The sequence below is a fragment of the Pediculus humanus genome, genomic scaffold (assembly GCF_000006295.1).
Source record: "Pediculus humanus corporis 1103172108221 genomic scaffold, whole genome shotgun sequence".
NCBI classification, from domain to species: Eukaryota; Metazoa; Arthropoda; class Insecta; order Psocodea; family Pediculidae; genus Pediculus; species Pediculus humanus.
Window position 1 is genome coordinate 233,093 of NW_002987791.1, and position 19,682 is coordinate 252,774.

At 28.3% G+C, this 19,682-nt stretch overlaps 8 protein-coding genes and 1 non-coding gene across 9 annotated transcripts in view; 4 read left to right on the plus strand and 5 right to left on the minus strand.

The window, feature by feature from the left end:
* Positions 1–205, plus strand: part of Phum_PHUM451100 (tripsin, putative) — a gene marked incomplete at both ends in the record, with an annotated part of 4,013 nt that extends 3,808 nt beyond the window's left edge. Inside the window, one exon of the mRNA XM_002429743.1 lies at positions 38–205. Within this exon, the coding sequence (XP_002429788.1) occupies positions 38–205 (168 nt within the window). The remainder of the gene's footprint in view (positions 1–37) is intronic.
* Positions 206–696: 491 nt separating this feature from the next.
* On the minus strand, positions 697–2,547 carry Phum_PHUM451210 (uncharacterized protein; the record flags this gene model as incomplete). Its single annotated transcript, XM_002429744.1, has 2 exons — positions 697–1,153; positions 1,175–2,547. The coding sequence occupies 2 exons, from the start codon at positions 2,545–2,547 to the stop codon at positions 697–699; spliced, it is 1,830 nt and encodes a 609-aa protein (XP_002429789.1).
* A 608-nt stretch (positions 2,548–3,155) lies between these two features.
* Phum_PHUM451220 (zinc finger protein, putative) lies at positions 3,156–4,285 on the plus strand (the record flags this gene model as incomplete). The annotated part of the gene is made up of 4 exons (XM_002429745.1): positions 3,156–3,332; positions 3,403–3,847; positions 3,926–4,149; positions 4,247–4,285. The coding sequence occupies 4 exons, from the start codon at positions 3,156–3,158 to the stop codon at positions 4,283–4,285; spliced, it is 885 nt and encodes a 294-aa protein (XP_002429790.1).
* A 284-nt stretch (positions 4,286–4,569) lies between these two features.
* On the minus strand, positions 4,570–5,935 carry Phum_PHUM451230 (cAMP-dependent protein kinase catalytic subunit, putative; the record flags this gene model as incomplete). Its single annotated transcript, XM_002429746.1, has 6 exons — positions 4,570–4,788; positions 4,869–5,091; positions 5,154–5,411; positions 5,487–5,644; positions 5,724–5,782; positions 5,857–5,935. The coding sequence occupies 6 exons, from the start codon at positions 5,933–5,935 to the stop codon at positions 4,570–4,572; spliced, it is 996 nt and encodes a 331-aa protein (XP_002429791.1).
* Positions 5,936–6,592: 657 nt separating this feature from the next.
* Phum_PHUM451240 (cAMP-dependent protein kinase catalytic subunit, putative) lies at positions 6,593–8,277 on the plus strand (the record flags this gene model as incomplete). Its single annotated transcript, XM_002429747.1, has 7 exons — positions 6,593–6,674; positions 6,797–6,855; positions 6,945–7,108; positions 7,190–7,447; positions 7,516–7,738; positions 7,848–7,979; positions 8,152–8,277. 7 exons carry the CDS (start codon positions 6,593–6,595, stop codon positions 8,275–8,277), a joined length of 1,044 nt encoding a protein of 347 aa, XP_002429792.1.
* A 150-nt stretch (positions 8,278–8,427) lies between these two features.
* Phum_PHUM451250 lies at positions 8,428–8,500 on the minus strand. The gene has a single exon. It is a non-coding gene; the product is annotated as a tRNA-Lys (tRNA).
* Positions 8,501–9,373: 873 nt separating this feature from the next.
* On the plus strand, positions 9,374–14,418 carry Phum_PHUM451260 (Dipeptidyl peptidase 4, putative; the record flags this gene model as incomplete). The annotated part of the gene is made up of 13 exons (XM_002429748.1): positions 9,374–9,530; positions 10,479–10,651; positions 10,745–10,797; positions 11,465–11,661; positions 11,748–12,000; positions 12,043–12,202; positions 12,284–12,504; positions 12,577–12,796; positions 12,890–13,089; positions 13,183–13,377; positions 13,516–13,676; positions 13,753–13,958; positions 14,326–14,418. The coding sequence occupies 13 exons, from the start codon at positions 9,374–9,376 to the stop codon at positions 14,416–14,418; spliced, it is 2,289 nt and encodes a 762-aa protein (XP_002429793.1).
* Positions 14,419–14,636: 218 nt separating this feature from the next.
* Phum_PHUM451270 (histone-lysine N-methyltransferase SUVR5, putative) lies at positions 14,637–15,577 on the minus strand (the record flags this gene model as incomplete). Its single annotated transcript, XM_002429749.1, has 2 exons — positions 14,637–14,645; positions 14,726–15,577. The coding sequence occupies 2 exons, from the start codon at positions 15,575–15,577 to the stop codon at positions 14,637–14,639; spliced, it is 861 nt and encodes a 286-aa protein (XP_002429794.1).
* Positions 15,578–18,166: 2,589 nt separating this feature from the next.
* On the minus strand, positions 18,167–18,974 carry Phum_PHUM451280 (Heat shock protein Hsp-12.2, putative; the record flags this gene model as incomplete). Its single annotated transcript, XM_002429750.1, has 2 exons — positions 18,167–18,229; positions 18,786–18,974. 2 exons carry the CDS (start codon positions 18,972–18,974, stop codon positions 18,167–18,169), a joined length of 252 nt encoding a protein of 83 aa, XP_002429795.1.
* Between the last annotated feature and the right edge of the window lie 708 nt (positions 18,975–19,682).

The following is a 19,682-nucleotide window of genomic DNA, read 5'->3' on the forward strand; positions in this document are numbered from 1 at the left end:
TAATGATAATAAATTATTTAATTTTTTTTTTTCACAGGGTGATTCTGGGGGTCCGTTAATGGATTACGAATTTAAAAATAAACTCGGAGTTTTCTATCAAATAGGCGTCGTGTCTTACGGATATAAATGTGCCGAACCTGGTTTTCCAGGAGTTTATACGAGAGTTTCAAATTTTGCCGACTGGATAATTGAAAATTTAAATTAGGTCGTGGGGTAGTAGAGGAGGGAGTAGTAGGGGAGGAGGAGGAGAGGGGTGTGTGCATACGTGTGCACGTGCACAATTTAAATATCATTATTTTTTTAACCAAATAAATAACCCACTTTAACTTTTTGTTAAGCATTAATTTATTTCTTTTGATATTTATATATATATATATATATATATATATAAATTTTTTTAATGATTTATTAAAAATCCAAAGAATAATAATAATAATAATAAGGAAGTAACAGTAAATTTAAACGACCGTTGATTGACTAGACACTAATATTTTAATTATAAAAAAAAATTATTATTATTATAAATTTCTTTTTTTTTTTTTGTAATAAATTTTTCATTATCATTACATACACCTTTTTTTTTTGGATTAATTATTTATTATATTAGTTAAAGAAAAACTGTTTAAAATAAACAATTTCAAATTTATATTAAATAAATTCTATTTTATTATATTATGTGATTGAATGATTGATTTATTATAATTTTTGAAAAACATTTTCGTTCAATTTATTTTTAAAAAGGAGTAAAAATACATCATCGTAAAATGTTGGATAATATCTACAAGCTCTTTCGCAATCAGGTTGCCAATTAACTTCTAATATTTTCGGTTGTATTAATTTTTTACCATCATCCGAACATTTGCTATCGTATGATAGCATGAGGTCAATAGCATAAAGAGCACGAGATTGAACGTTGTGTCCTATACCTAAAGGTGGAGGTTTGGATGTTGCACCTTCGAATAATTCTTTTATAGCTTTGAATATGTCGCCTTCGACGTGCTTCCATTCGTGGCAAGGATTTTGCTCGTTAAATTTTATTATAAATTCATCGCAAAGCATTTTAAACAACGGAGTTTCGTCGTTGTAATTCATAACGGTAAAATGTTTTTCTCTATCCCATAAATCGGTCAAATCGTATTGTTTGTTAGCAAATCTAAGAAAGAAATTTTTATACGCGTATAATTTTAACGGTTTTACCGATTGTAATAATATGACGTAACGAATATCGAATTTGACTAGTCCCACGTCGCCACGATTAAATAAAACAGGATCGTGTAAATATTTTTGAGCCAATTTTGGACCCGTCGAAGGAAGTCGAAGTATGCAATTTAAATTATCCGTGATTGTTATGTCGAGTCCTCTTGCTAAATTCCACGGTTTACATATCCATAAATTATTATTTCCATTTTTTTCCTGATTTTGATAATAACTCACGAATTTATTTATTTCACCGTCCAAATCGTACGATACGGGATACCACGGAGGATTATCTGAAAATTTATCCAAACCTTGAACCTGCTTTCTTCGACATATTACCGATAATAAATTTTTCATCGTGATTAAACTTTCGTATGGAAATTGATTGAGTAATTTGTTCGGTTCGTTTTCACTGTAACTTTTGTAGTCTTTTATGTGTGTGAGCAACCATAGGACATCAGCTTCTGAAGGTGTATTGACAATTTCAAAATCAGAACTTCTTAAATATTGATTTATGTAACTGTATTCAGAATAAACTTTAAGCACTTTTGTAGTGTCTAGTGTGAGAGGACTCTCAATAATTGGTAAAATTTCTTTTGAATTTTTTGATTCAAAATAATTTTTATCCGGTTCTGTCATTTCAAAATCAACATCCAAAAATGATGATGGTAACCATGGAATACTAAGAGCTTTTCTCAAATTTTGATTATTGCTAAAAGGCCCCTCCAAATAATCTCTGGTAACTTTTTCATTCAAGCATACATCTTTTATTGGAAATAGTAAAGAATATGTTATTTGACCATTTATGTAAAAAAATGGCACCGTTCTAAAGTTTGGTTCATGAGAATGTTCAATGGCTGAACCCAATTCATCCATTATGTACCATAATGGTATTCTATCTTCTACATCTCCAAAACTGGGAGAATAAGTTTGATTATATTTCCACATCTCTCTGTAAACATTATCCACATTTTTAGAAATGTCATCGCTTATTGGAATCCCCATTAAATTGCACATTCTTTCGACAAGTCCAGGAATATTTCTCAGGTTATCTACTGCTTTACTGCATTCATACGTCCATGCATGATCTATTAGATAAATTTGAGAAGGATCTTCATGGTTAAGGCCATTTGGATTTACAACGAGCACAGTGTAAACAGGATCTTCAGGTTTTTTTTCATCATATTCAATTCGAAATACAGATAAAACATTACCAGCATCAAATATATTGTTTTCTATTTTCTTATATAGGGTAAACCAGAATCTTTTAGGTACTCCTGAACTTTCCAGTTGAAACCGGTGTAAACTTTCGAACATATTGTATTTTATAATACCATCTTTAAACTCCATTTTTTCAAAAGTTTATTTCAATCAACTTTAATTATATGCTAAATAGTTTGTGCGTTTAAGTTTAAAAATTAAAGAAGTTTCTAACAAAATTAAATACCTTTTTTTTTTTTTTTAAGAGTTTTTTGAAATTATATCTTCACTGACAAAAATTAATAAATTCGACAAATAATTAAATTTACACTATTTCTGATTTGTAACTAGTATTAAAAATAGTTTAGGTTAAAAATTTTTATGACATTAAATTTTAAGATATTACAACGTTTCGTAAAGAATATTTAATTAAAATATGAAAAACTTAATTTACTATTAATTTAAAAAAAAAAAAAAAATTACTTTTCTAAAATTGACACCCTATTATTTTTGAATAAGGTTGCTTTAAACTGAAAAAGTCGTGGCAGTAGAAAACTTTAACCTAATTTTATATTGCCTATGAACTCTGAGAATCAAAAGTTGCTTTTTAAATGTTTCAGTAATTAGAATACGTTTCACTAATTATTAAAAAAACGTTTAAAAAATAAATAAAAATAAATTGATTATTTTATACAGTATTTGATTCATTCAACGTATAATATTTTTTAAAAGTCATATTAAACACACGTCATAAAAAAATGGGTTCTGATACTGATTTAGAATGTGACAAATCAAAAATAGAAGTTCAGAAAAATCCGAGCATAAATTTAAAAATTGATTGCCTTAAACGACATGAATGTCCATTTAAAAATTGTCATTCGGCATTTAATAGGCCGTGGAAATTAGAGAGACATATTAATACTCACGTAGGATATGTAAGTAGTTTTAAAAACTTTTACAAAAAATAACAATAATGAAAACTTTTGCAATTTAAATTTGTTTTAGAGACCATTCAAATGTGATTTTCCTTTATGCACAAAAGATTACACTAATAAGTCACATCTTTTAAGACATCAATCAATAAGTCATGGTCAAAAGAAGAGTTCTTCGCTTAACATTTTGTGTCCCTATCCAGATTGTATAAAAACCTTTTCGAATAAGTGGAGTTTAAAAAAGCATTATAATGTTCATAAGTCTACTAACTTGTACACATGTGAAATATGTAATCAGTCTTTTAAAGAATTCAACCAGTTTAAAATCCACATGTCTGTTCATTCTGGTACAAAGATTTTTAATTGTAACTCTTGCGGTGAAAATTTTATCAATGCTGGAGAACTTAAAAAACATGAAAGAAAACATAAAGTGTACAAGTGTGAAAACGATGATTGCAATCAGGAATTCAATAATTATAATGCTCTAAGAGCTCATGTAAAAAAATATCATCCAAATTGTGAGTTATATTTAACATAAAATATATCCCTTTTCTGAAATTTCTTTTTATTTTTAATTACAAATGTTTTACTTTTAGGGTTGATATGTGATTTTTGCGGTCATAAATATTTAAATAAATGGTCATTGACAGAACATGTTCTATCACATTTACCCAAAAGCAGCAGAGAAGTATTAGTTTGTCCATTCAGAGACTGCGATAGACATTATTATCATCAGAGAAACCTGTATCATCACTTAGAATCATACCATATAGGCATCACATATGAATGTTTAGTGTGTAAGAAATTGTACACTAGTAAAGTAAGTACCAAAGTATTTTTTTCCCTCTCGATGATTTATAAGAAAATTATAGGAGAATAAAAACATAATTTTAGACAACGCTTAAAAAACATCAAAGGCTTCATACAGAATCGGAGAAAAAAAAAGAAACGACTAAAAGTTCAAAAAATAAGAAAATAAGAAAATCGAGAAAAGACAAAGGTTTGCCGCAGAAAAGTAAAGCTGCTCTTTTAAGTGGAATTATGTTGCCGAAAAAAGTTGATAAAAATTTAGCACAAAACAATCTCACAAGCGAAGAAGTAAAAGTAATAGAAAATATCAAAGAAAATTTAATATCAAATGATGTGGAAAATATTTTGTAATATATCCATATATTTATAAATGTATATATATATATATATTGTAAAAATAATTATTTTTGTATAAATTTATATATCATTATCATTTTGCTTCTACGGGATTTTTATTTTTTAAAAGATGACATTTTTTTCTTTCTAATTTTTGCCTTTTTTCTTTTGCTTCCTTTAAAGCTAAATTTTCTTCTTCTGACATCCCTTGAATTCTCGGATCCATACGTATCCATTCTGAATTTAATACTTTTTCGACCGTAAATCTTTTTGCAGGATCAGGTTCAAGCATATTATTCAATAAATCTTTCACCTAAAACTTTCAATATGGGAAAATATTTTCTTTTGTTGTTCTTTTATAAATGTAAAAAAAAATTTTTATCAAATAAGAACCTGTGCGCTTATAATTGTTGATATATACGATTTAAATTTCCATTTTTTTTTAACTTGTTCTTCGTAGAGTTTTTTAACCGACATGTCTCCAAATGGCATAGCTTTATTAAGCATGACGTAAATTATTATACCTAATGACCAAATATCTGATGCTTTCGGATTATATGGTATACCTTTTAATATTTCTGGGGGGGAATAAGATGTCGATCCGCAATAAGTTTCGCTAAAAAATGAATCGTTTATCGTCGACATTTGCATTTAAATTTTAAACTTAAACTCCATTACCTTAAAACTTTATTTCCGTTATCATCTAAGAGAAATCTTGAAAATCCAAAATCGGCAACTTTAGCATTAAAATTATTTGTTATTAATATATTTTCACATTTTAAATCTCTGTGCGCCATTTGTAATTCGTGTAAGTATTCAAGTGCCAAAGATATTTGTTTTGCCCACATACGTGCCTGACTTTCACGTATTGCTCCATATTTAATTGTAAATTCTAAAAGATCTCCTCTCTCAGCGTATCGCATAAATATTAAATATCTGATAATCAATCCTTTCTAAATATATTATTATTATAAATAATTACCACGCTATTATTATTATTATTAAACTTACTTGTTGTCATTTTTAAATATTGAATGTATGTGAATTATATGTGGATGACGTAATTCTCTTAGTGCTTTCAATTCTCTTGGTAAAAATTTTTTAACAAAATCTTCGGGACTTTTTTGCGTGTCCATTATTTTACAAGCAAATTGATTTAATTTAGATTTCTAGAAAACAAAAAAAAATACTCCAACCATAAAAATAAAATTTAATGTAAGATTTTTAACAAAGCAATGTTGTTATTACCTCTTTATTTGAATCTTCTAAAAATTCTGTCAGGTAAACAGTTGCATAAGTTCCTTTACCTTGTAATTAATGATAAATAAATTATTATAATTTATTAAATTATAAAAAAAAAATCATTTGAATATTGTTTTACCTAATTTTTTTATTATTTTATGACCGTGAGATCGTATTGCATTTTCATCTTTAGAATCTATATCGTGTCGAGACACCATAGTCTATTAAATCAATTAAAACTATACGTGTTAAAAAATTAATAAAAGCCATTGTTTTATTACATAACTGAAAATTTTTTATATAATTCATAACTCAAATGCAAAAAAAAAAAATATCACGATTATTTTATTTATTTTTTTTTAATAAATAAATAAATAAATAATTTTTCCCCTATGTGATAAAGTTTTCAAATTATTATGGTTCTTTTTTTTTTTCTTTTTTTTTTTTTTTTTTGTCTTTCGTATTTACAATTTTAAATAATTAACCCATTTTTTATTTTTTATTTACGAAAACAAAAAAAAACCCCCGTTAAATTTTTTTTTTTTTTTTTTTCAAAAAAAGAAAGAAAGAAAAAAAAAAAAATAAATTCACGTAAACGTTTAAATTTTGGAAAAACAAAGTTTTTGTTTTTGTTTGTTTTTTTTCGTACGCAAGCGCGCGCGCAAAAAAAAAAACAAAACAAAACAAAAAATCCCACAGCCTTGTCAAAAAAAAAAAAAAAAATTAAAATTTTTAAAGTGTCATTAGAATGTACGATTTAACCGTCAGCTGTATTTAATACATGTCCGACGGTTAAAAATAAAACTTTTAAACTTAATTAAAATGATACGTCAAAAGGAAAATAATGAAACTAAAATTTGATTATCTAAATTAAAATGTCTGATCAAGAATTAGGGCAATCTGTCAGCGAAGAAGTAACTCTAAATTCCCGTGGTTACAGACTAGTTAAAAAATTAGGTGGGTAAATATATAATCGTGATATTATTTTAATTTTAATTTTAATAATTAATTCCATTTTTTTTTATTTTTGCGTTATATATTTCTTTTCTTTACGGGTTAAAAATTATTTATTATAACAGGTGAAGGATCATACGCTAAAGTTTATTTATCTGAATATCATCCGGTAGGGACCAACCAGGTAATTGTCAAAAAAAAAAAAAAAAAAAAAATTATCCTTTTAATAATTTTTGTTTTAATTAATTTATTATTATTAATTATTATATTCAGAGTTCTACTGAACACAAAACACAATTAGCATGTAAAATAATTGATACGACCAAAGCACCAAGAGATTTTGTAAGAAAATTTTTACCAAGAGAATTAGATATTTTAGTCAAATTAAATCATCCTCACATTATACACGTACATTCAATATTTCAAAGGAGATCAAAGTAAGAATTGAAAATTTTATTTATTAAATCGATTCTTTATTTATTTTTTAACATATATTATATTCAAATATATTTTGACAGATATTTTATTTTTATGCGTTTTGCCGAAAATGGAGATTTATTAGATTTCGTATTAAAAAATGGTGCCATTGTTGAAAGTCAAGCAAGAGTATGGTTGCGTCAAATGGCTTTGGGATTACAATATTTACACGAATTAGAAATTGCTCACAGAGATTTAAAATGTGAAAATATATTAATTACTTCTAATTATAATGTCAAACTTGCGGATTTTGGTTTTGCAAGATATGTTGTCGATTCAAAAGGAAGAAGGATTTTAAGGTACATTTTAAATAGTTGTAGTAGTTGCGGTATGGTAAGATGTAAAAAAAAATTTATTTTAATTTTAGTGAAACTTATTGTGGATCTTTATCTTATGCCGCTCCTGAAATATTAAGAGGAACACCATACAATCCGAAAATATCTGATCTTTGGTCACTGGGTGTTATTTTATACATAATGTTAAATAAAGCCATGCCATTCGATGATACCAATATAAAAAGGCTTTACGAACAACAAACTAGTAGAAAATGGAAATTCAGAGCCAAAGTTGAAAATATTCTAACTGATCAAGTTTGTAACAAAAATAAAAAAAAAAAACTTCATCATTAATTTTTTTTTATGTGTATATTATAAAATTATTTATTTATTCATAACCATTTTATTATTATTATTATTCAAGGCTAAAAAACTTGTGACACTCATGCTCGAACCAGACGTAACAAAACGTTTAAGTATGTATCAAATATTAAATTCAGATTGGATTGCTATGGATCCTCGTTTAATGGTTATGACACCAGCTGAAAGAATGGCCGTTACAAGTGCACAAGATGAAAGACGTAAAATGCAAGCTCAAAATGATTCCAAAGCATCTAAAACTATTACCGACAGGGTTATTATTATTTATTTATTTATATATATATTCCCAAACACAGTCTTATTGTAATTATATTTTTAAAAAATGATCGATGTCTCTTTTTTTGTAGAAAACCGAATCGCTTCATAAGGGTCCATCAAGATATAAATCAGAAGATAAACAAACTGATGAAGTTGTAGTTATTAAAATAGCGGGACAGCCAACTGGGGCTCCATCTCGTAACATTAACGTTTAATGTCCTGTAAGTTATTAAAAAAAAAAAATATTTAATAAGTTATAATCCCCTTAAGAACCCCTTAATCCCCTGTTATAATCCCCTTAATCCAAATCATAAAACTTTAACAAATAATACCCCGTAAAAAAAAAAAAAAAAAAAAAAAAATTTCGCCCGAACAGGGACTCGAACCCTGGACCCTTAGGTTAAAAGCCTAATGCTCTACCGACTGAGCTATCCGGGCTCACGTGTATTCCTTATTTATTTACGCAACCAAGACGCATTAATTTTTAAAAAAACGTAAAACGATGCCATTTTGTTTTTTTTTTTTTTTTTTTTTTTTTAGGATAAAAAAATTAAGTAATTTAGAAAAAAAAAAAGAGGGGTTAAAGGAAAATAAAATTTACAATTAAGATTTTATATTGTGTGAAATTAAAAAAAGAAGACAAAAAAAAAAAAAAAATGAACGTGAGATACATGAATGTTGGTTTCGAAGAGGAAAAGAGCCTTACCTAAAAAAAAAAAAACACACAAAAACTATTAAAAACATGTCAAAGGTAACTTTTACCAATTTTTTAATTAACGACCACGCCCAATAATATATTTTACAACAACAACAACAACAACAACCACAACAACAAACAACAACAACAACCACAACAACAAACAACAACAACAAAATTTTTTTTTTTTTAAATCAAGTTTTTAACTTAACGTAAATGTCAATGTTTAAATTAATGCAAAATAATAATAATAATTTTTAACGGTTTTTATTATTTTTTTAGAAGATGATGATGATGATGATGTACATACAAACGACCAATAATTTCGATCGGAAAATAATAATAATAATAATAATCGTTTACCTACATTTTCGGGGCAAAAGGAAGAAAGAAAAGAAAAAGCCTGTTTTTGTATGACGTTTGTATATTTGTTTGTTTGTTTGTTTGTTTTGCCATGCGTAATTAAGTCGGTTGTTGTTGTAAAAAGGTGATTTTTCATTGTGAGTACTTTATCTTGGTTTAAATATTTTTGACCGTTTCGATAAGTTTCATTTAGTTGACGATCGTGTTTTTAATAATATCATCCATATTTTTTTTAAGGAGAATTAATAATAATGATTATACGAAACGTCGAATTATTTATTATTATTATTATCGGATTCGTTTTTGTGTCTTCGAATCCGTTGAAAAATGATAAAACTCCATTTTCGATCGAAGAATCTGCTTTGGGTTTTTATTCGGTGAATTCATTTTTTGGAACATGGATTTCCGGTAAGTTTATTATTTATTATTTTTTATTTTTTAATTAAAAATATTTTTAAAAAAGTACGCGTTTGTTACGTAAAAAAAAAAAAAAAAAAAAAAAAAATTTACATAACGTTTACATAATTTTTTATTTTTTATTATTAAATGTTTTATTATGTAAAACGGGGTTAAAAAAGAAACATTTTTCAAAATGGCGGCACCGTTAAAAATTAAGTCCATATTATTCTTATTACTCGTATAAAATTTTTAATTAACAGTAACAGCAGAAGAAAAAAATTTATTCGTTTTAGTCACGTGGTCTTTTTTTTTGGTTTTGCAATCGAATTTCAAAATTTAAAATTAATTATAACGATACACTGTTTAATTGTAACGTACGACCTTTCATAATAATAATGATTATCGTAACTGAACTTCAGCAAAAAAATTAAAAAATACTAATAATAATAATAATAATAATAATAATTTTGTTCGAGGTTAATAACCGAAAAAAATGTAACCGTAACAAATTGAATTTTGTGACATTTTTGTACCCTAATAAATAAATAAAATCACAAATATTGATTATTAATCGATTTTTTATGGTAATTTTATTGTAGACCTAATTTTTTCTTTTCCTATTTTATTTATTTTCGATTAGTTGGAGGGAAGGGGGGGGGAAAGAAAATGGCGTTCACAACGTACGTTTTTTTAATTCGAATTAGAAAACGTTTAAATAAATTATTATTATTATTATGTAATGAGATAAGATATACAAATTAAAATCAAGAGCAAGAATTAATTATATTTTTAAATAATAATAATAATGATTTTCTTATCTTTTACAATAACGATAATTTCAATTCTTGGAATTTAACAAAAAAAATGGAAGATAAAGTTAGAGAGAGAGAGAGAGAGAGATAGAGAGAAAAATTCCCTGACGTGAAATTTTTTATTCTTTTTTTGTTTTTTTTTTAGATAATGAATTCGAGTATCAAGATAACGACACAAAAAATATAAAAATATTAAATTTAGAAACGAATAAAACTTACGTATCGTTAAATCGAACCGTTTTTAACAAATACAATTCAAACAAATATAAATTTTCACACGATAGAAATTACGTTTTGATACCGTACAACGAAACGACAGTAAGTTGTCATAGATAGAAAAATTTCCACAAAGGAAGTTTTTTTTTTTTTTTATTTACTCTATGAAATTTTTTTACTTTTATTTATTCGCAGGTGTTTAGACATACGAAAACGGCTCAGTACGTTGTTTACTCTTTGAAAGATGGGTGAGTAGATAATTTTTTTTTTTTTTTTATTAGAAAAAAAAAACCCATTATTGTAAAAAATATCATTTCTTTGATTTTATCAATCGTTGAAATCACTCAAGTTTAAAAATTTTTTTTTATTTTATAAAAGAGATAATAATAAAATGACGTTTGAAAAAAAAAAAAAAAAACATTTACGGTTTTACCGTTTTATTTTATTTTATTTCCCCCCCCACCCTACTTTTTCAAGAATGAAAATTCCTTAACTTTAATAATATCAAATAACACTCACGATTATAATTTCAAAAAAAAATCTTTTTACCGGTTATTAAAAACGTTATGATAAAATCATTTTTGCAATAATCCTTTCTTATGTTAAATTTATGACGCTTTGACAATTTTTTTTAACGGTTTTTAAAACAGTAAAATTAATAATAATTACACGCGTAAAGCTTAAAAAAAGTTAGTTTTTTGTCATTCGTAACGTTTTTTCGTACTTAAAAACAATAAAACTCATCGGATTTCGAATTTTTTTTTCCCCCCTTCATTTACTCATCATTAATGATATATTGTAACAAGGAATTTCAAAATGGCGGCGCAAACGATTAACGATTAGCCGTTGTTTTTTGTAATAAACACTAAATTGTGCTTTTTCGTATTGGAACTTATTAAATTTTGTTTTTTTTAGAGTTTATTATCATGTTTCAAACAAGGAAAGACTTCAAGAAGCCGATTGGGGACCGAAAAACAATATATTACTCTTTATTAAAAACAATGATATATATGTCGTAACGGATATTGATGAAAACATGAATTCGGTTCAAGTAACAAATACTGGTTTACATGGAGTCGTGTATAACGGAATGAGTGATTGGGTTTATGAAGGTACGACCTTAAAATTATATTTTATCTTTGTCTGTCGGTTGTAATAAAGCCTAATAGAGTTTGAGGTTTTGTTGTTTAAATTGTAGAAGAGGTTTTGAGCACTAGTAAAGCATATTGGTTTTCACCAAACGGTGATCAATTATTGTACCTTACTTTAAACGACACGAGAGTTAAGAAGGCCACCCTTTTCGAGTATGGAGAACCAGGTTCATTGGAAAATCAGTATCCGAAAGAAGTTGAAATACGTTATCCGAAATCAGGTTCGACTCCACCAGATTTTAAACTTTGGCATGTAACACTTAAAAATGTAACACTTAAAAAATTATTTGCACAATCTAAGTAAGTATTAATATTATTATTAATGTCACTTTTTTTAACAAGAGTGATTTCATCATCATCATTGATTACTTTTAGTGAAGACATTTTCTATGGATTAAAATGGGCTGATAATGATAAATTTTTATACATGATGACAAATAGAGTACAAAACGAATCTAAAACGTATATGTGTGATTTAAAACAAGAAAATCCATGTCAAATCGTGAGTTTTTTTGTAAAAAAATGAATTCTGTTATAATTATTGTAGCAAAATAAATGGAAGCCATTTTTTTTTTTTTTGTAGAAATTTCAACATTTAAAAGAACGTGGATGGGCAAATACAGAAATGCCAAAAGTAAGTGAAAATCTCGACAGATTTTTAATGTTGGAAGGGATTTCGGTTGGAGATTCGGGTAAATTTAAACATTTGGTTTTACATAAAGAAAATGGCGACAGTTTTAGTTTGACGAATGGTCATTTCGATGTCGAACGAATACTTTATTGGAATCAAAAAACAAAAATGGTGTAAGTTTCATTTTTACCTTTCCGAAAAAAAGTAAATTTTTTCTGCCCATTTTAAAATTATTTTTTTTTTAGTTATTATTTGGCACCGGAAGTAAATGATTCGACCACATCTCAAGTTTATGCAGTTTCCGAATCGAATACGAATGAAAAACCTGAATGTTTGACTTGTCACATAAAATCCCCGGAGGGAAGATTTTGCAAAGATGCATCTGGACAATTTAGTAAATTAGGTTCTTACGTTGTTATTAATTGTAATGGACCCGATCCGAGAGTTGTTTATTTGTTTAAAACAGTAATAAAAACAATTTTTTCTTTTTTTTTTTTTTTTTTTCACACACTCGTATACAAAAAACGCAAAAATAAAAAATAATTATTGTTTTATCAGGAACATCCGCTTGGAAAACCTTTACGTGTGTTAGAAAACAATTTCAAATTACGTAATCAAATGGAAGGGAAAATATTTCCAGAAGTATTAAATTTAAATGTTGATGTTGTCGGAGGATCATTCAAAGCAGACGTTCGTTTATTTTTACCACCGAATATGGACAAAAGTGGAAAAACAAAATATCCTTTGTTAATTTACGTGTAATAAGAACCGTGAAATTTCCTATAATTTTTTTTTTTCGATGATATGAAACGTCAAATGAGATGAGATCTCCATTTTGATTTTTTTTCTAGGTACGGAGGACCCGGAAGTAAAGGAATCAGCAACACATTTAAATTTGATTGGGGTTATTATATGAGTACGAATTTAAGCGTGATTTACGGTTTCATCGATGGTAGAAACACTTTAAAAAAAGGTGAAAACGTTTTATTTGCCGGGTACAGAGCACTTGGTACCTATGAAATGTACGATCAAATCAATGTGACGAGGTAACGTGTTTTCAATAATGTCGATTAAAATATAAAGAGAGAGAGAGAGAGAAAGAGAGAGAGAGAAAGAGAGAGAAAAAAAGAGAGAGAGAAGGGGAGAGAGAGAGAGAGAGAGATTGAAAATTTTATTTTTTACAGGACTTTACAAAAACAATTTCCATTTATCGATTCTAATAATACTGGAATTTGGGGTTGGAGTTATGGAGGATACGCGACGACAAAAGTTTTAGAAATGGATTTTAATAACGTATTTAAATGTGGAATCGCCGTTGCTCCCGTCGCGGATTGGCTTTATTACGGTTAATTATTATTATTATCATTACGACGACCACGTGATTTTCAACACTTTTATTAAAAATTTTGTTGTTTTTGCAGATTCCGTGTACACGGAAAGATACATGGGTTTACCGGAAGAAAACAAAGAAGGTTATAAAAAATCGAGCACGTTGTATGACGTCACGAATCTTCTTAAAAAAAAATATTTTTTAATACACGGGAACGCGGATGATAACGTACATTATCAAAATGCAATGATGTTGGCAAGAGTTTTGGAAAAGAAAAATATACCATTTGAATTAATGGTAAGAAATAATAATAATATTTTACGCCGCCTAAATTTCGTTTTCTCCATTAAAAAAAAAAATGTTTAATTTGATGCTCGGATAAAAAGCAATTAACATTAATGTACGAATTTTCGCGTAATTTTTCTTTAAAAAAAAAAGATGGTAAATTTAAAATTACGGTTTTATATATATAATTCTCTCTCTCTCTCTTATATGAACGCATTAAAAAAAATTAATTTAATAAATTTTCGCACACTCAAAAAAAAAAAAAAAAGATTTTTATACGAGTTGAAATCCAGGGAGCCATTTAAAAAATTTTTTATTTACTCTATGAAATTTTTACGAAAATTACTCTATGAAATTTATTTATTTTATTTTTTTCCAGAGTTACCCAGATGAAAATCACAGTTTATTAAGTGTAAGAAAACATCTTTATCACACAATGGATAGATTTTGGAAAAGGTGTTTCAACTTGTAATTTAGGTACAGAAAATTAATAATAATAATAATAATAATAATAATAATAATAAATTTAAAAACTCCATTATATATATATATACGTATTTGATATTTTAATACGATTTTTATTTACGAATTGAATTTATTTTATTAAATTATATGTATATATATATATATTTTTTTTAAATTTTAATATATATTATTATAATGCATGCATATATATTAACATTTTTATTTTCAGTCTCTCTGCGTATTAACCATTTAAAATAAATAAATAATAATAATAATAACAATAACAACAACAAAGCGATGATTTGAATTCAAACGTTAAGTTCATAGGGTAAAAAGGATTTACACGAGGGTGATTGACAATAGCAAAGTTTTCTATTAGGAAAATCGATTTCGTTCGATGGAGTAGTTTCGATACGATTTCGACCGGAATAATCGTAACAAATTTCTTCGTTTTTTTCGATATCTCGAATTGCGAACACGCACAAGTGAGGAGTCGAATCGTTCACTCGAATCGGAACAATGACGGAATTAGGTTGGCAACTGTGATTTATGTAACGTCCGACGTTTCCGATAAAAGTCGGATCGACGATCGTGACGTTGCAAAATTTATCACCCGCGTATTCTTTACATATGAATATGTAATTCATGTCATCGCGTTGATTTTTTTCCCGCTCTTTTGCCGTTTTCAAATTTATAATTTCTCCCGCGTATTCGCAAATGAACGTACCCCGACGTATCGTCTCGTTCGTTTTCAAACCCAAACCTTTTTTTCCCGCGTCGAATATTTCGAGAGTTTTCAACGGTCCGAATTGAACGTTACGATTCGGGCAAAAAAGTTTCGAAACTTTTCCACTTCCGTGACGATTTCGATTTTCAAACACGTGTCGAAAACAAGAACAATTGAAATTACATTCGAAAATGGGTAATGCGTTGTCAAATTTATCATTTTTCAATATCAAATTTCCCTCGTCGTTCAATTGATAATTGTCGCCGTATTTCAAACAATCGCAACCCGTTTCCGTCGTGCAATTAGAATTTTCACAATTGCAACCTTTTTCGTAGTATTCGAATTCCTTTCCGATTCTCGTCACTGTGTAAAACAATCCGGGATTCGAGTGATCGTAATCGTCGTCGATGAATTGCGTTTCGTCGTCTATAATTTCCATCTTTTACTTTTTACGTATGGGAACGATCGTTTCTAATTCGGATCCTTTACCCTCAACCTAAAAAAAAAACGAAAAATTTAATAATAATAATAATAATGATGATGACGTAACGCACGAAATGTTTATTGATTTTCTTTCTACTTCTGCTACCGCCCTATTGTTATTGTTGTTGTTGTTGTTCTTATTGTTACCATTAAATTATAATCAACTGTAGAAAATAACATCAATTATGTACGAAAAGCAAAAAATTCAATTTACTACCGGCGTGCAATCGAGAGAGAGAGAGAGAGAGAGAGAGAGAGAGAGAAATTCAAATTTAAAAAATGAGATGATTTTGCCAAATAATTCAATAATTAACGATTTCCATCAACCGGATGAAACGAATTATTTCGTAAATGTGCTCCTCCTCCTACCTCCTGCCCTCCCCTCCCCCTCCTTCTCCCCCGGTTCGAAAAACCGATTATTATTATTATTACAACGTGAACGAATCAATATTTTTAAAAGTTTTTTTTTTTTTTTCGATTTTCGTCACGGGATTTAAAAGGGAAAAAAATTTTTAATAATCTCCCACACTATTATTATTATTATTATTATTATTAAAATTATTTACGCGTTAATGTTTTCTTATTATTTTTCGATTAAATCGTTGGAAACAAGAGTGAAAGGAAAGGAAAGGAAAGGAAAATAAAATAAACCCTCCTTCTCCCCCCCCATCAAAATACATCGCGTCTGATTCCACGTCTTTTTTTTTTACACACACACACACACACACACCGCCCGCTCTATGGCAAAAGTTCAACGATTCGATTCCGACCGCAAAACGTTTGAATTTTTCCATCGAAATTCTTTTTTACGCGCCAAAATTATTTATTTATTTTTTTTAAATGTCAGTAAAAGTAGTTTCGGATTCGTATCGATATCGAAAACGATTTATTATCTATCGGTTTTGCTCGAGATAATATCGAGATCGATCGTGTTCGATTTCAAAACGGATAAAAAAAAAAAAAATTGTTTTTTTTTTTTTTAAATAAGAAAGAAAACCTTTCAAATTTTTTTCCTTTTTTTTTTCTTCGCTCACGATATAATACACATTCTTTCTCTCTCTCTCTCTCTTTTGAACCCGAGGCGAGCGCGGACTTTTTAAAAAAATGGCGCGCCCATAGAGAGAGAAAGAGAGAGAGAGAGAGAGAGAGAGACAAAGATAACGAAATGAAAAATAGAAACGGAACAACAACGTTAATTTCTATTAAACTTTCTTACGCGATCGTCGTGTAAACAATTTTATTACTCTATGAAATTTCCCCCCCCGTTTGATTAAAATTTCGTTTTTTTTTTTGCATTCGCGTATCGAATTAAAAAAAAACTCCCACAAGTGTTTTTTGTCGGAATACAAAAAACAATGGCCGTGGACTCCGGTATGTGTGAACGTAATTAAATGACTTTTTTTCTTTCTTTTTTTATTAAATTCAATTTTCTATCGAGATAATAATAATAATAATAATAATAATAATAATAATAATAATAATAGAAAAAATGGCCGACAATAAATTAATTCATTTTTTCATTTTTTCCCCCCTTTCATTTACCTCACTTATTATATTAATACAAAAGAAAACAAATGCATAGAGTAAAAAAAAAAATGGCCTCGAGACAAAATTTAACAAAAAAAAAAAAAACCGGATTCGTTTCCTGTGCCACGATCATGATGATGATGATGATGATGATTTAATAATAATTATTATTATTATTATAACGATAACGTTAATTTTTCAGACTCGATTTAAATGCGATCGTAGAGAGAGAGAGAGAGAGTGAGTGCAAGAGAGAGAGAGAGAGAGAGAAATGAAAGCATTTAATTAATTCATCATCGTGGCAGAAATTAATCTTTAAATTTCCCCCCTCGCCCTCGCCCTCACCACCCCTCCCTTCCTCCCCTTACCGCCCCCCACGCATTTCATATACATTAACTCATTATATAAAAATCTCGACCGACTCGTTTCCATTTTTTTTTTTTTTTTTCTCTCGTTCCTTCTTTCAACAACCCGGAACTCTCTCTCTCTCTCTCTTTTTATTTTAACGGTAGATTAATAAAAGTTAAATTCGTTAGAAAAGGCAAAAAGAAAAGTGACGACGACTGATTTGTATACGAAAAACCGGTTTAATATATGGAAAATGAAAGAGAGAGAGAGAGAGAGAGAGAGAGAAAAATTTTTTATTTGCACAATTCAAAGGTTGACCGACCTGATCGCGCGCTTTTAAATGTTAAATTTTTAAATCGTGACGTCATCGAACGTAACTTTTCTTTTTCGGATACGGAGCGCTGTCATCGTTTCGAACGACGTGGAAAAAGAAAAGTAAACAAAAATAAAAACGTTTTACGGATTCGAAACTCGAATACGGGACGACGAATGAGAAAAAGTTTTGAAAATTATAAAAGAAACGATTTATTACAGTAATTATTAAATTAAAAAAGAAAAAAAAAAAGAGGCCGACGAGAAAAGTGAGAGAAAAGTAATTTGACCTTAATGTAAAATCCCTGACTGAACGTAAATAATGTTCTGCTCGATTCGGGAAAAATCCACTCATAAGCTAAACAAATAAAATTAAAAAATGGAATTTTAACCCAACGTAGAATATCAATTGAACCCCGAACTTTAATAAAATGATTCATTCGGAAAAAAAAAAAAAAAAAAATTTCTCAAGAGTAAAATAAAATAAAATAAAAACCCATACCGGTCGTACATCCGTTCGGTTTTTTTTTTTTTTCGACTTCCGGAAATGAAAACTTAAAAAAACAATAGGATGCGCGGCAACTGTGAAATGTTCCATAGAGTAATAAAAAAATTTAAATTATGACGTCATTAAAATAAAAATAAATAAAAAAAGTTGATCAAATGATAAAGGTGAGAATAAAAGCAAAAAAAAAAAAAAAAATCAGAGCGAAAACATCGGGGGAAAAAAAAAAATTCTCACGGTCGAAAAAAAAAAAAAAAAAAAATTATTTCACGCGATTTACTTTATCATTATCATTATCATTATTATTTTCGGGTTTAATTAGCGAAAACAAAAACGAAAAAAAAAAAAAAAAACAAAATCTCCGTTACAAAATAAATTACGATTCGAAGCTTCCTTTTTTTTTTTTTTTTTTTTTTTTTTTGTTCGTTTTTCGTTTTCCGCAAGTTGGCAAAAATGATTTTTGATGTCTTACCTTTTTAGCCGTTACCGTGAGTATTCCCTTATCGGACAAATCCGACGTTACGCTGTTTGGATCCACGTTGTTGGGTAATCGATACCTGTGTAAAAAATGTCTCGATATACAACCCAATTGGTCATCTTGTCTTTCTTTGTGTTTGGCTTCGACGACGACGACCGTGTTATCGATGACCTTGACTGACATTTCAGACGGGTGAAAATAATTCATGTCGACGGCGACCTGCAAAAAAAAAACAAAAATTATTTAATGAAAAGAGAGAGAGAGAGAAACACAAGAGAAAGAGAGAGAGAAAGAGACACAAGAGAGAGAGAGAAAGAAAGAGACACAAGAGAGAGAGAGATAGAGAAAGAGACACAAGAGAGAGAGAGAGAGAGAGAGAGAGAGAGAGAGAGACACGAGAGAGAGAGAGAGAGACACGAGAGAGAGAGAGAGAGAAAGAGACACGAGAGAGAGAGTGAGAGAGACACGTAGGGAAAAAAATTTTTTTTCTTTTTTTTCTTACGCACTTTTCCTACTACCACCACCCCCCCCCCATTTAAAAACTTTTTCCGGAACGTGTACGACGATCGTTGGTGACACGACCGTGACGATCCATGCAAAAAAAAAAAAAAAAATTTGCGACCGTTCATGAAAATTCATCCTACCGCGAAATCAATAAAATAAATTTTTTTTAAAAAAAAAAAAATACAAAACCGGAAATGACGTATACAAAAAAATTATTATTTTTTAACCCGTAATAATAATAATAATAATAATAATAACAATCCCCTCTTTATTTTGCACGATTTCATCTTTTAAAAAATTTTTGTTTTTTTGTTTTTTACGAGTAGCAAAATTACGGCCCGAAGAAACAAAAAAAAAAGAAAATTACTAAGATATTAATAAATTTTT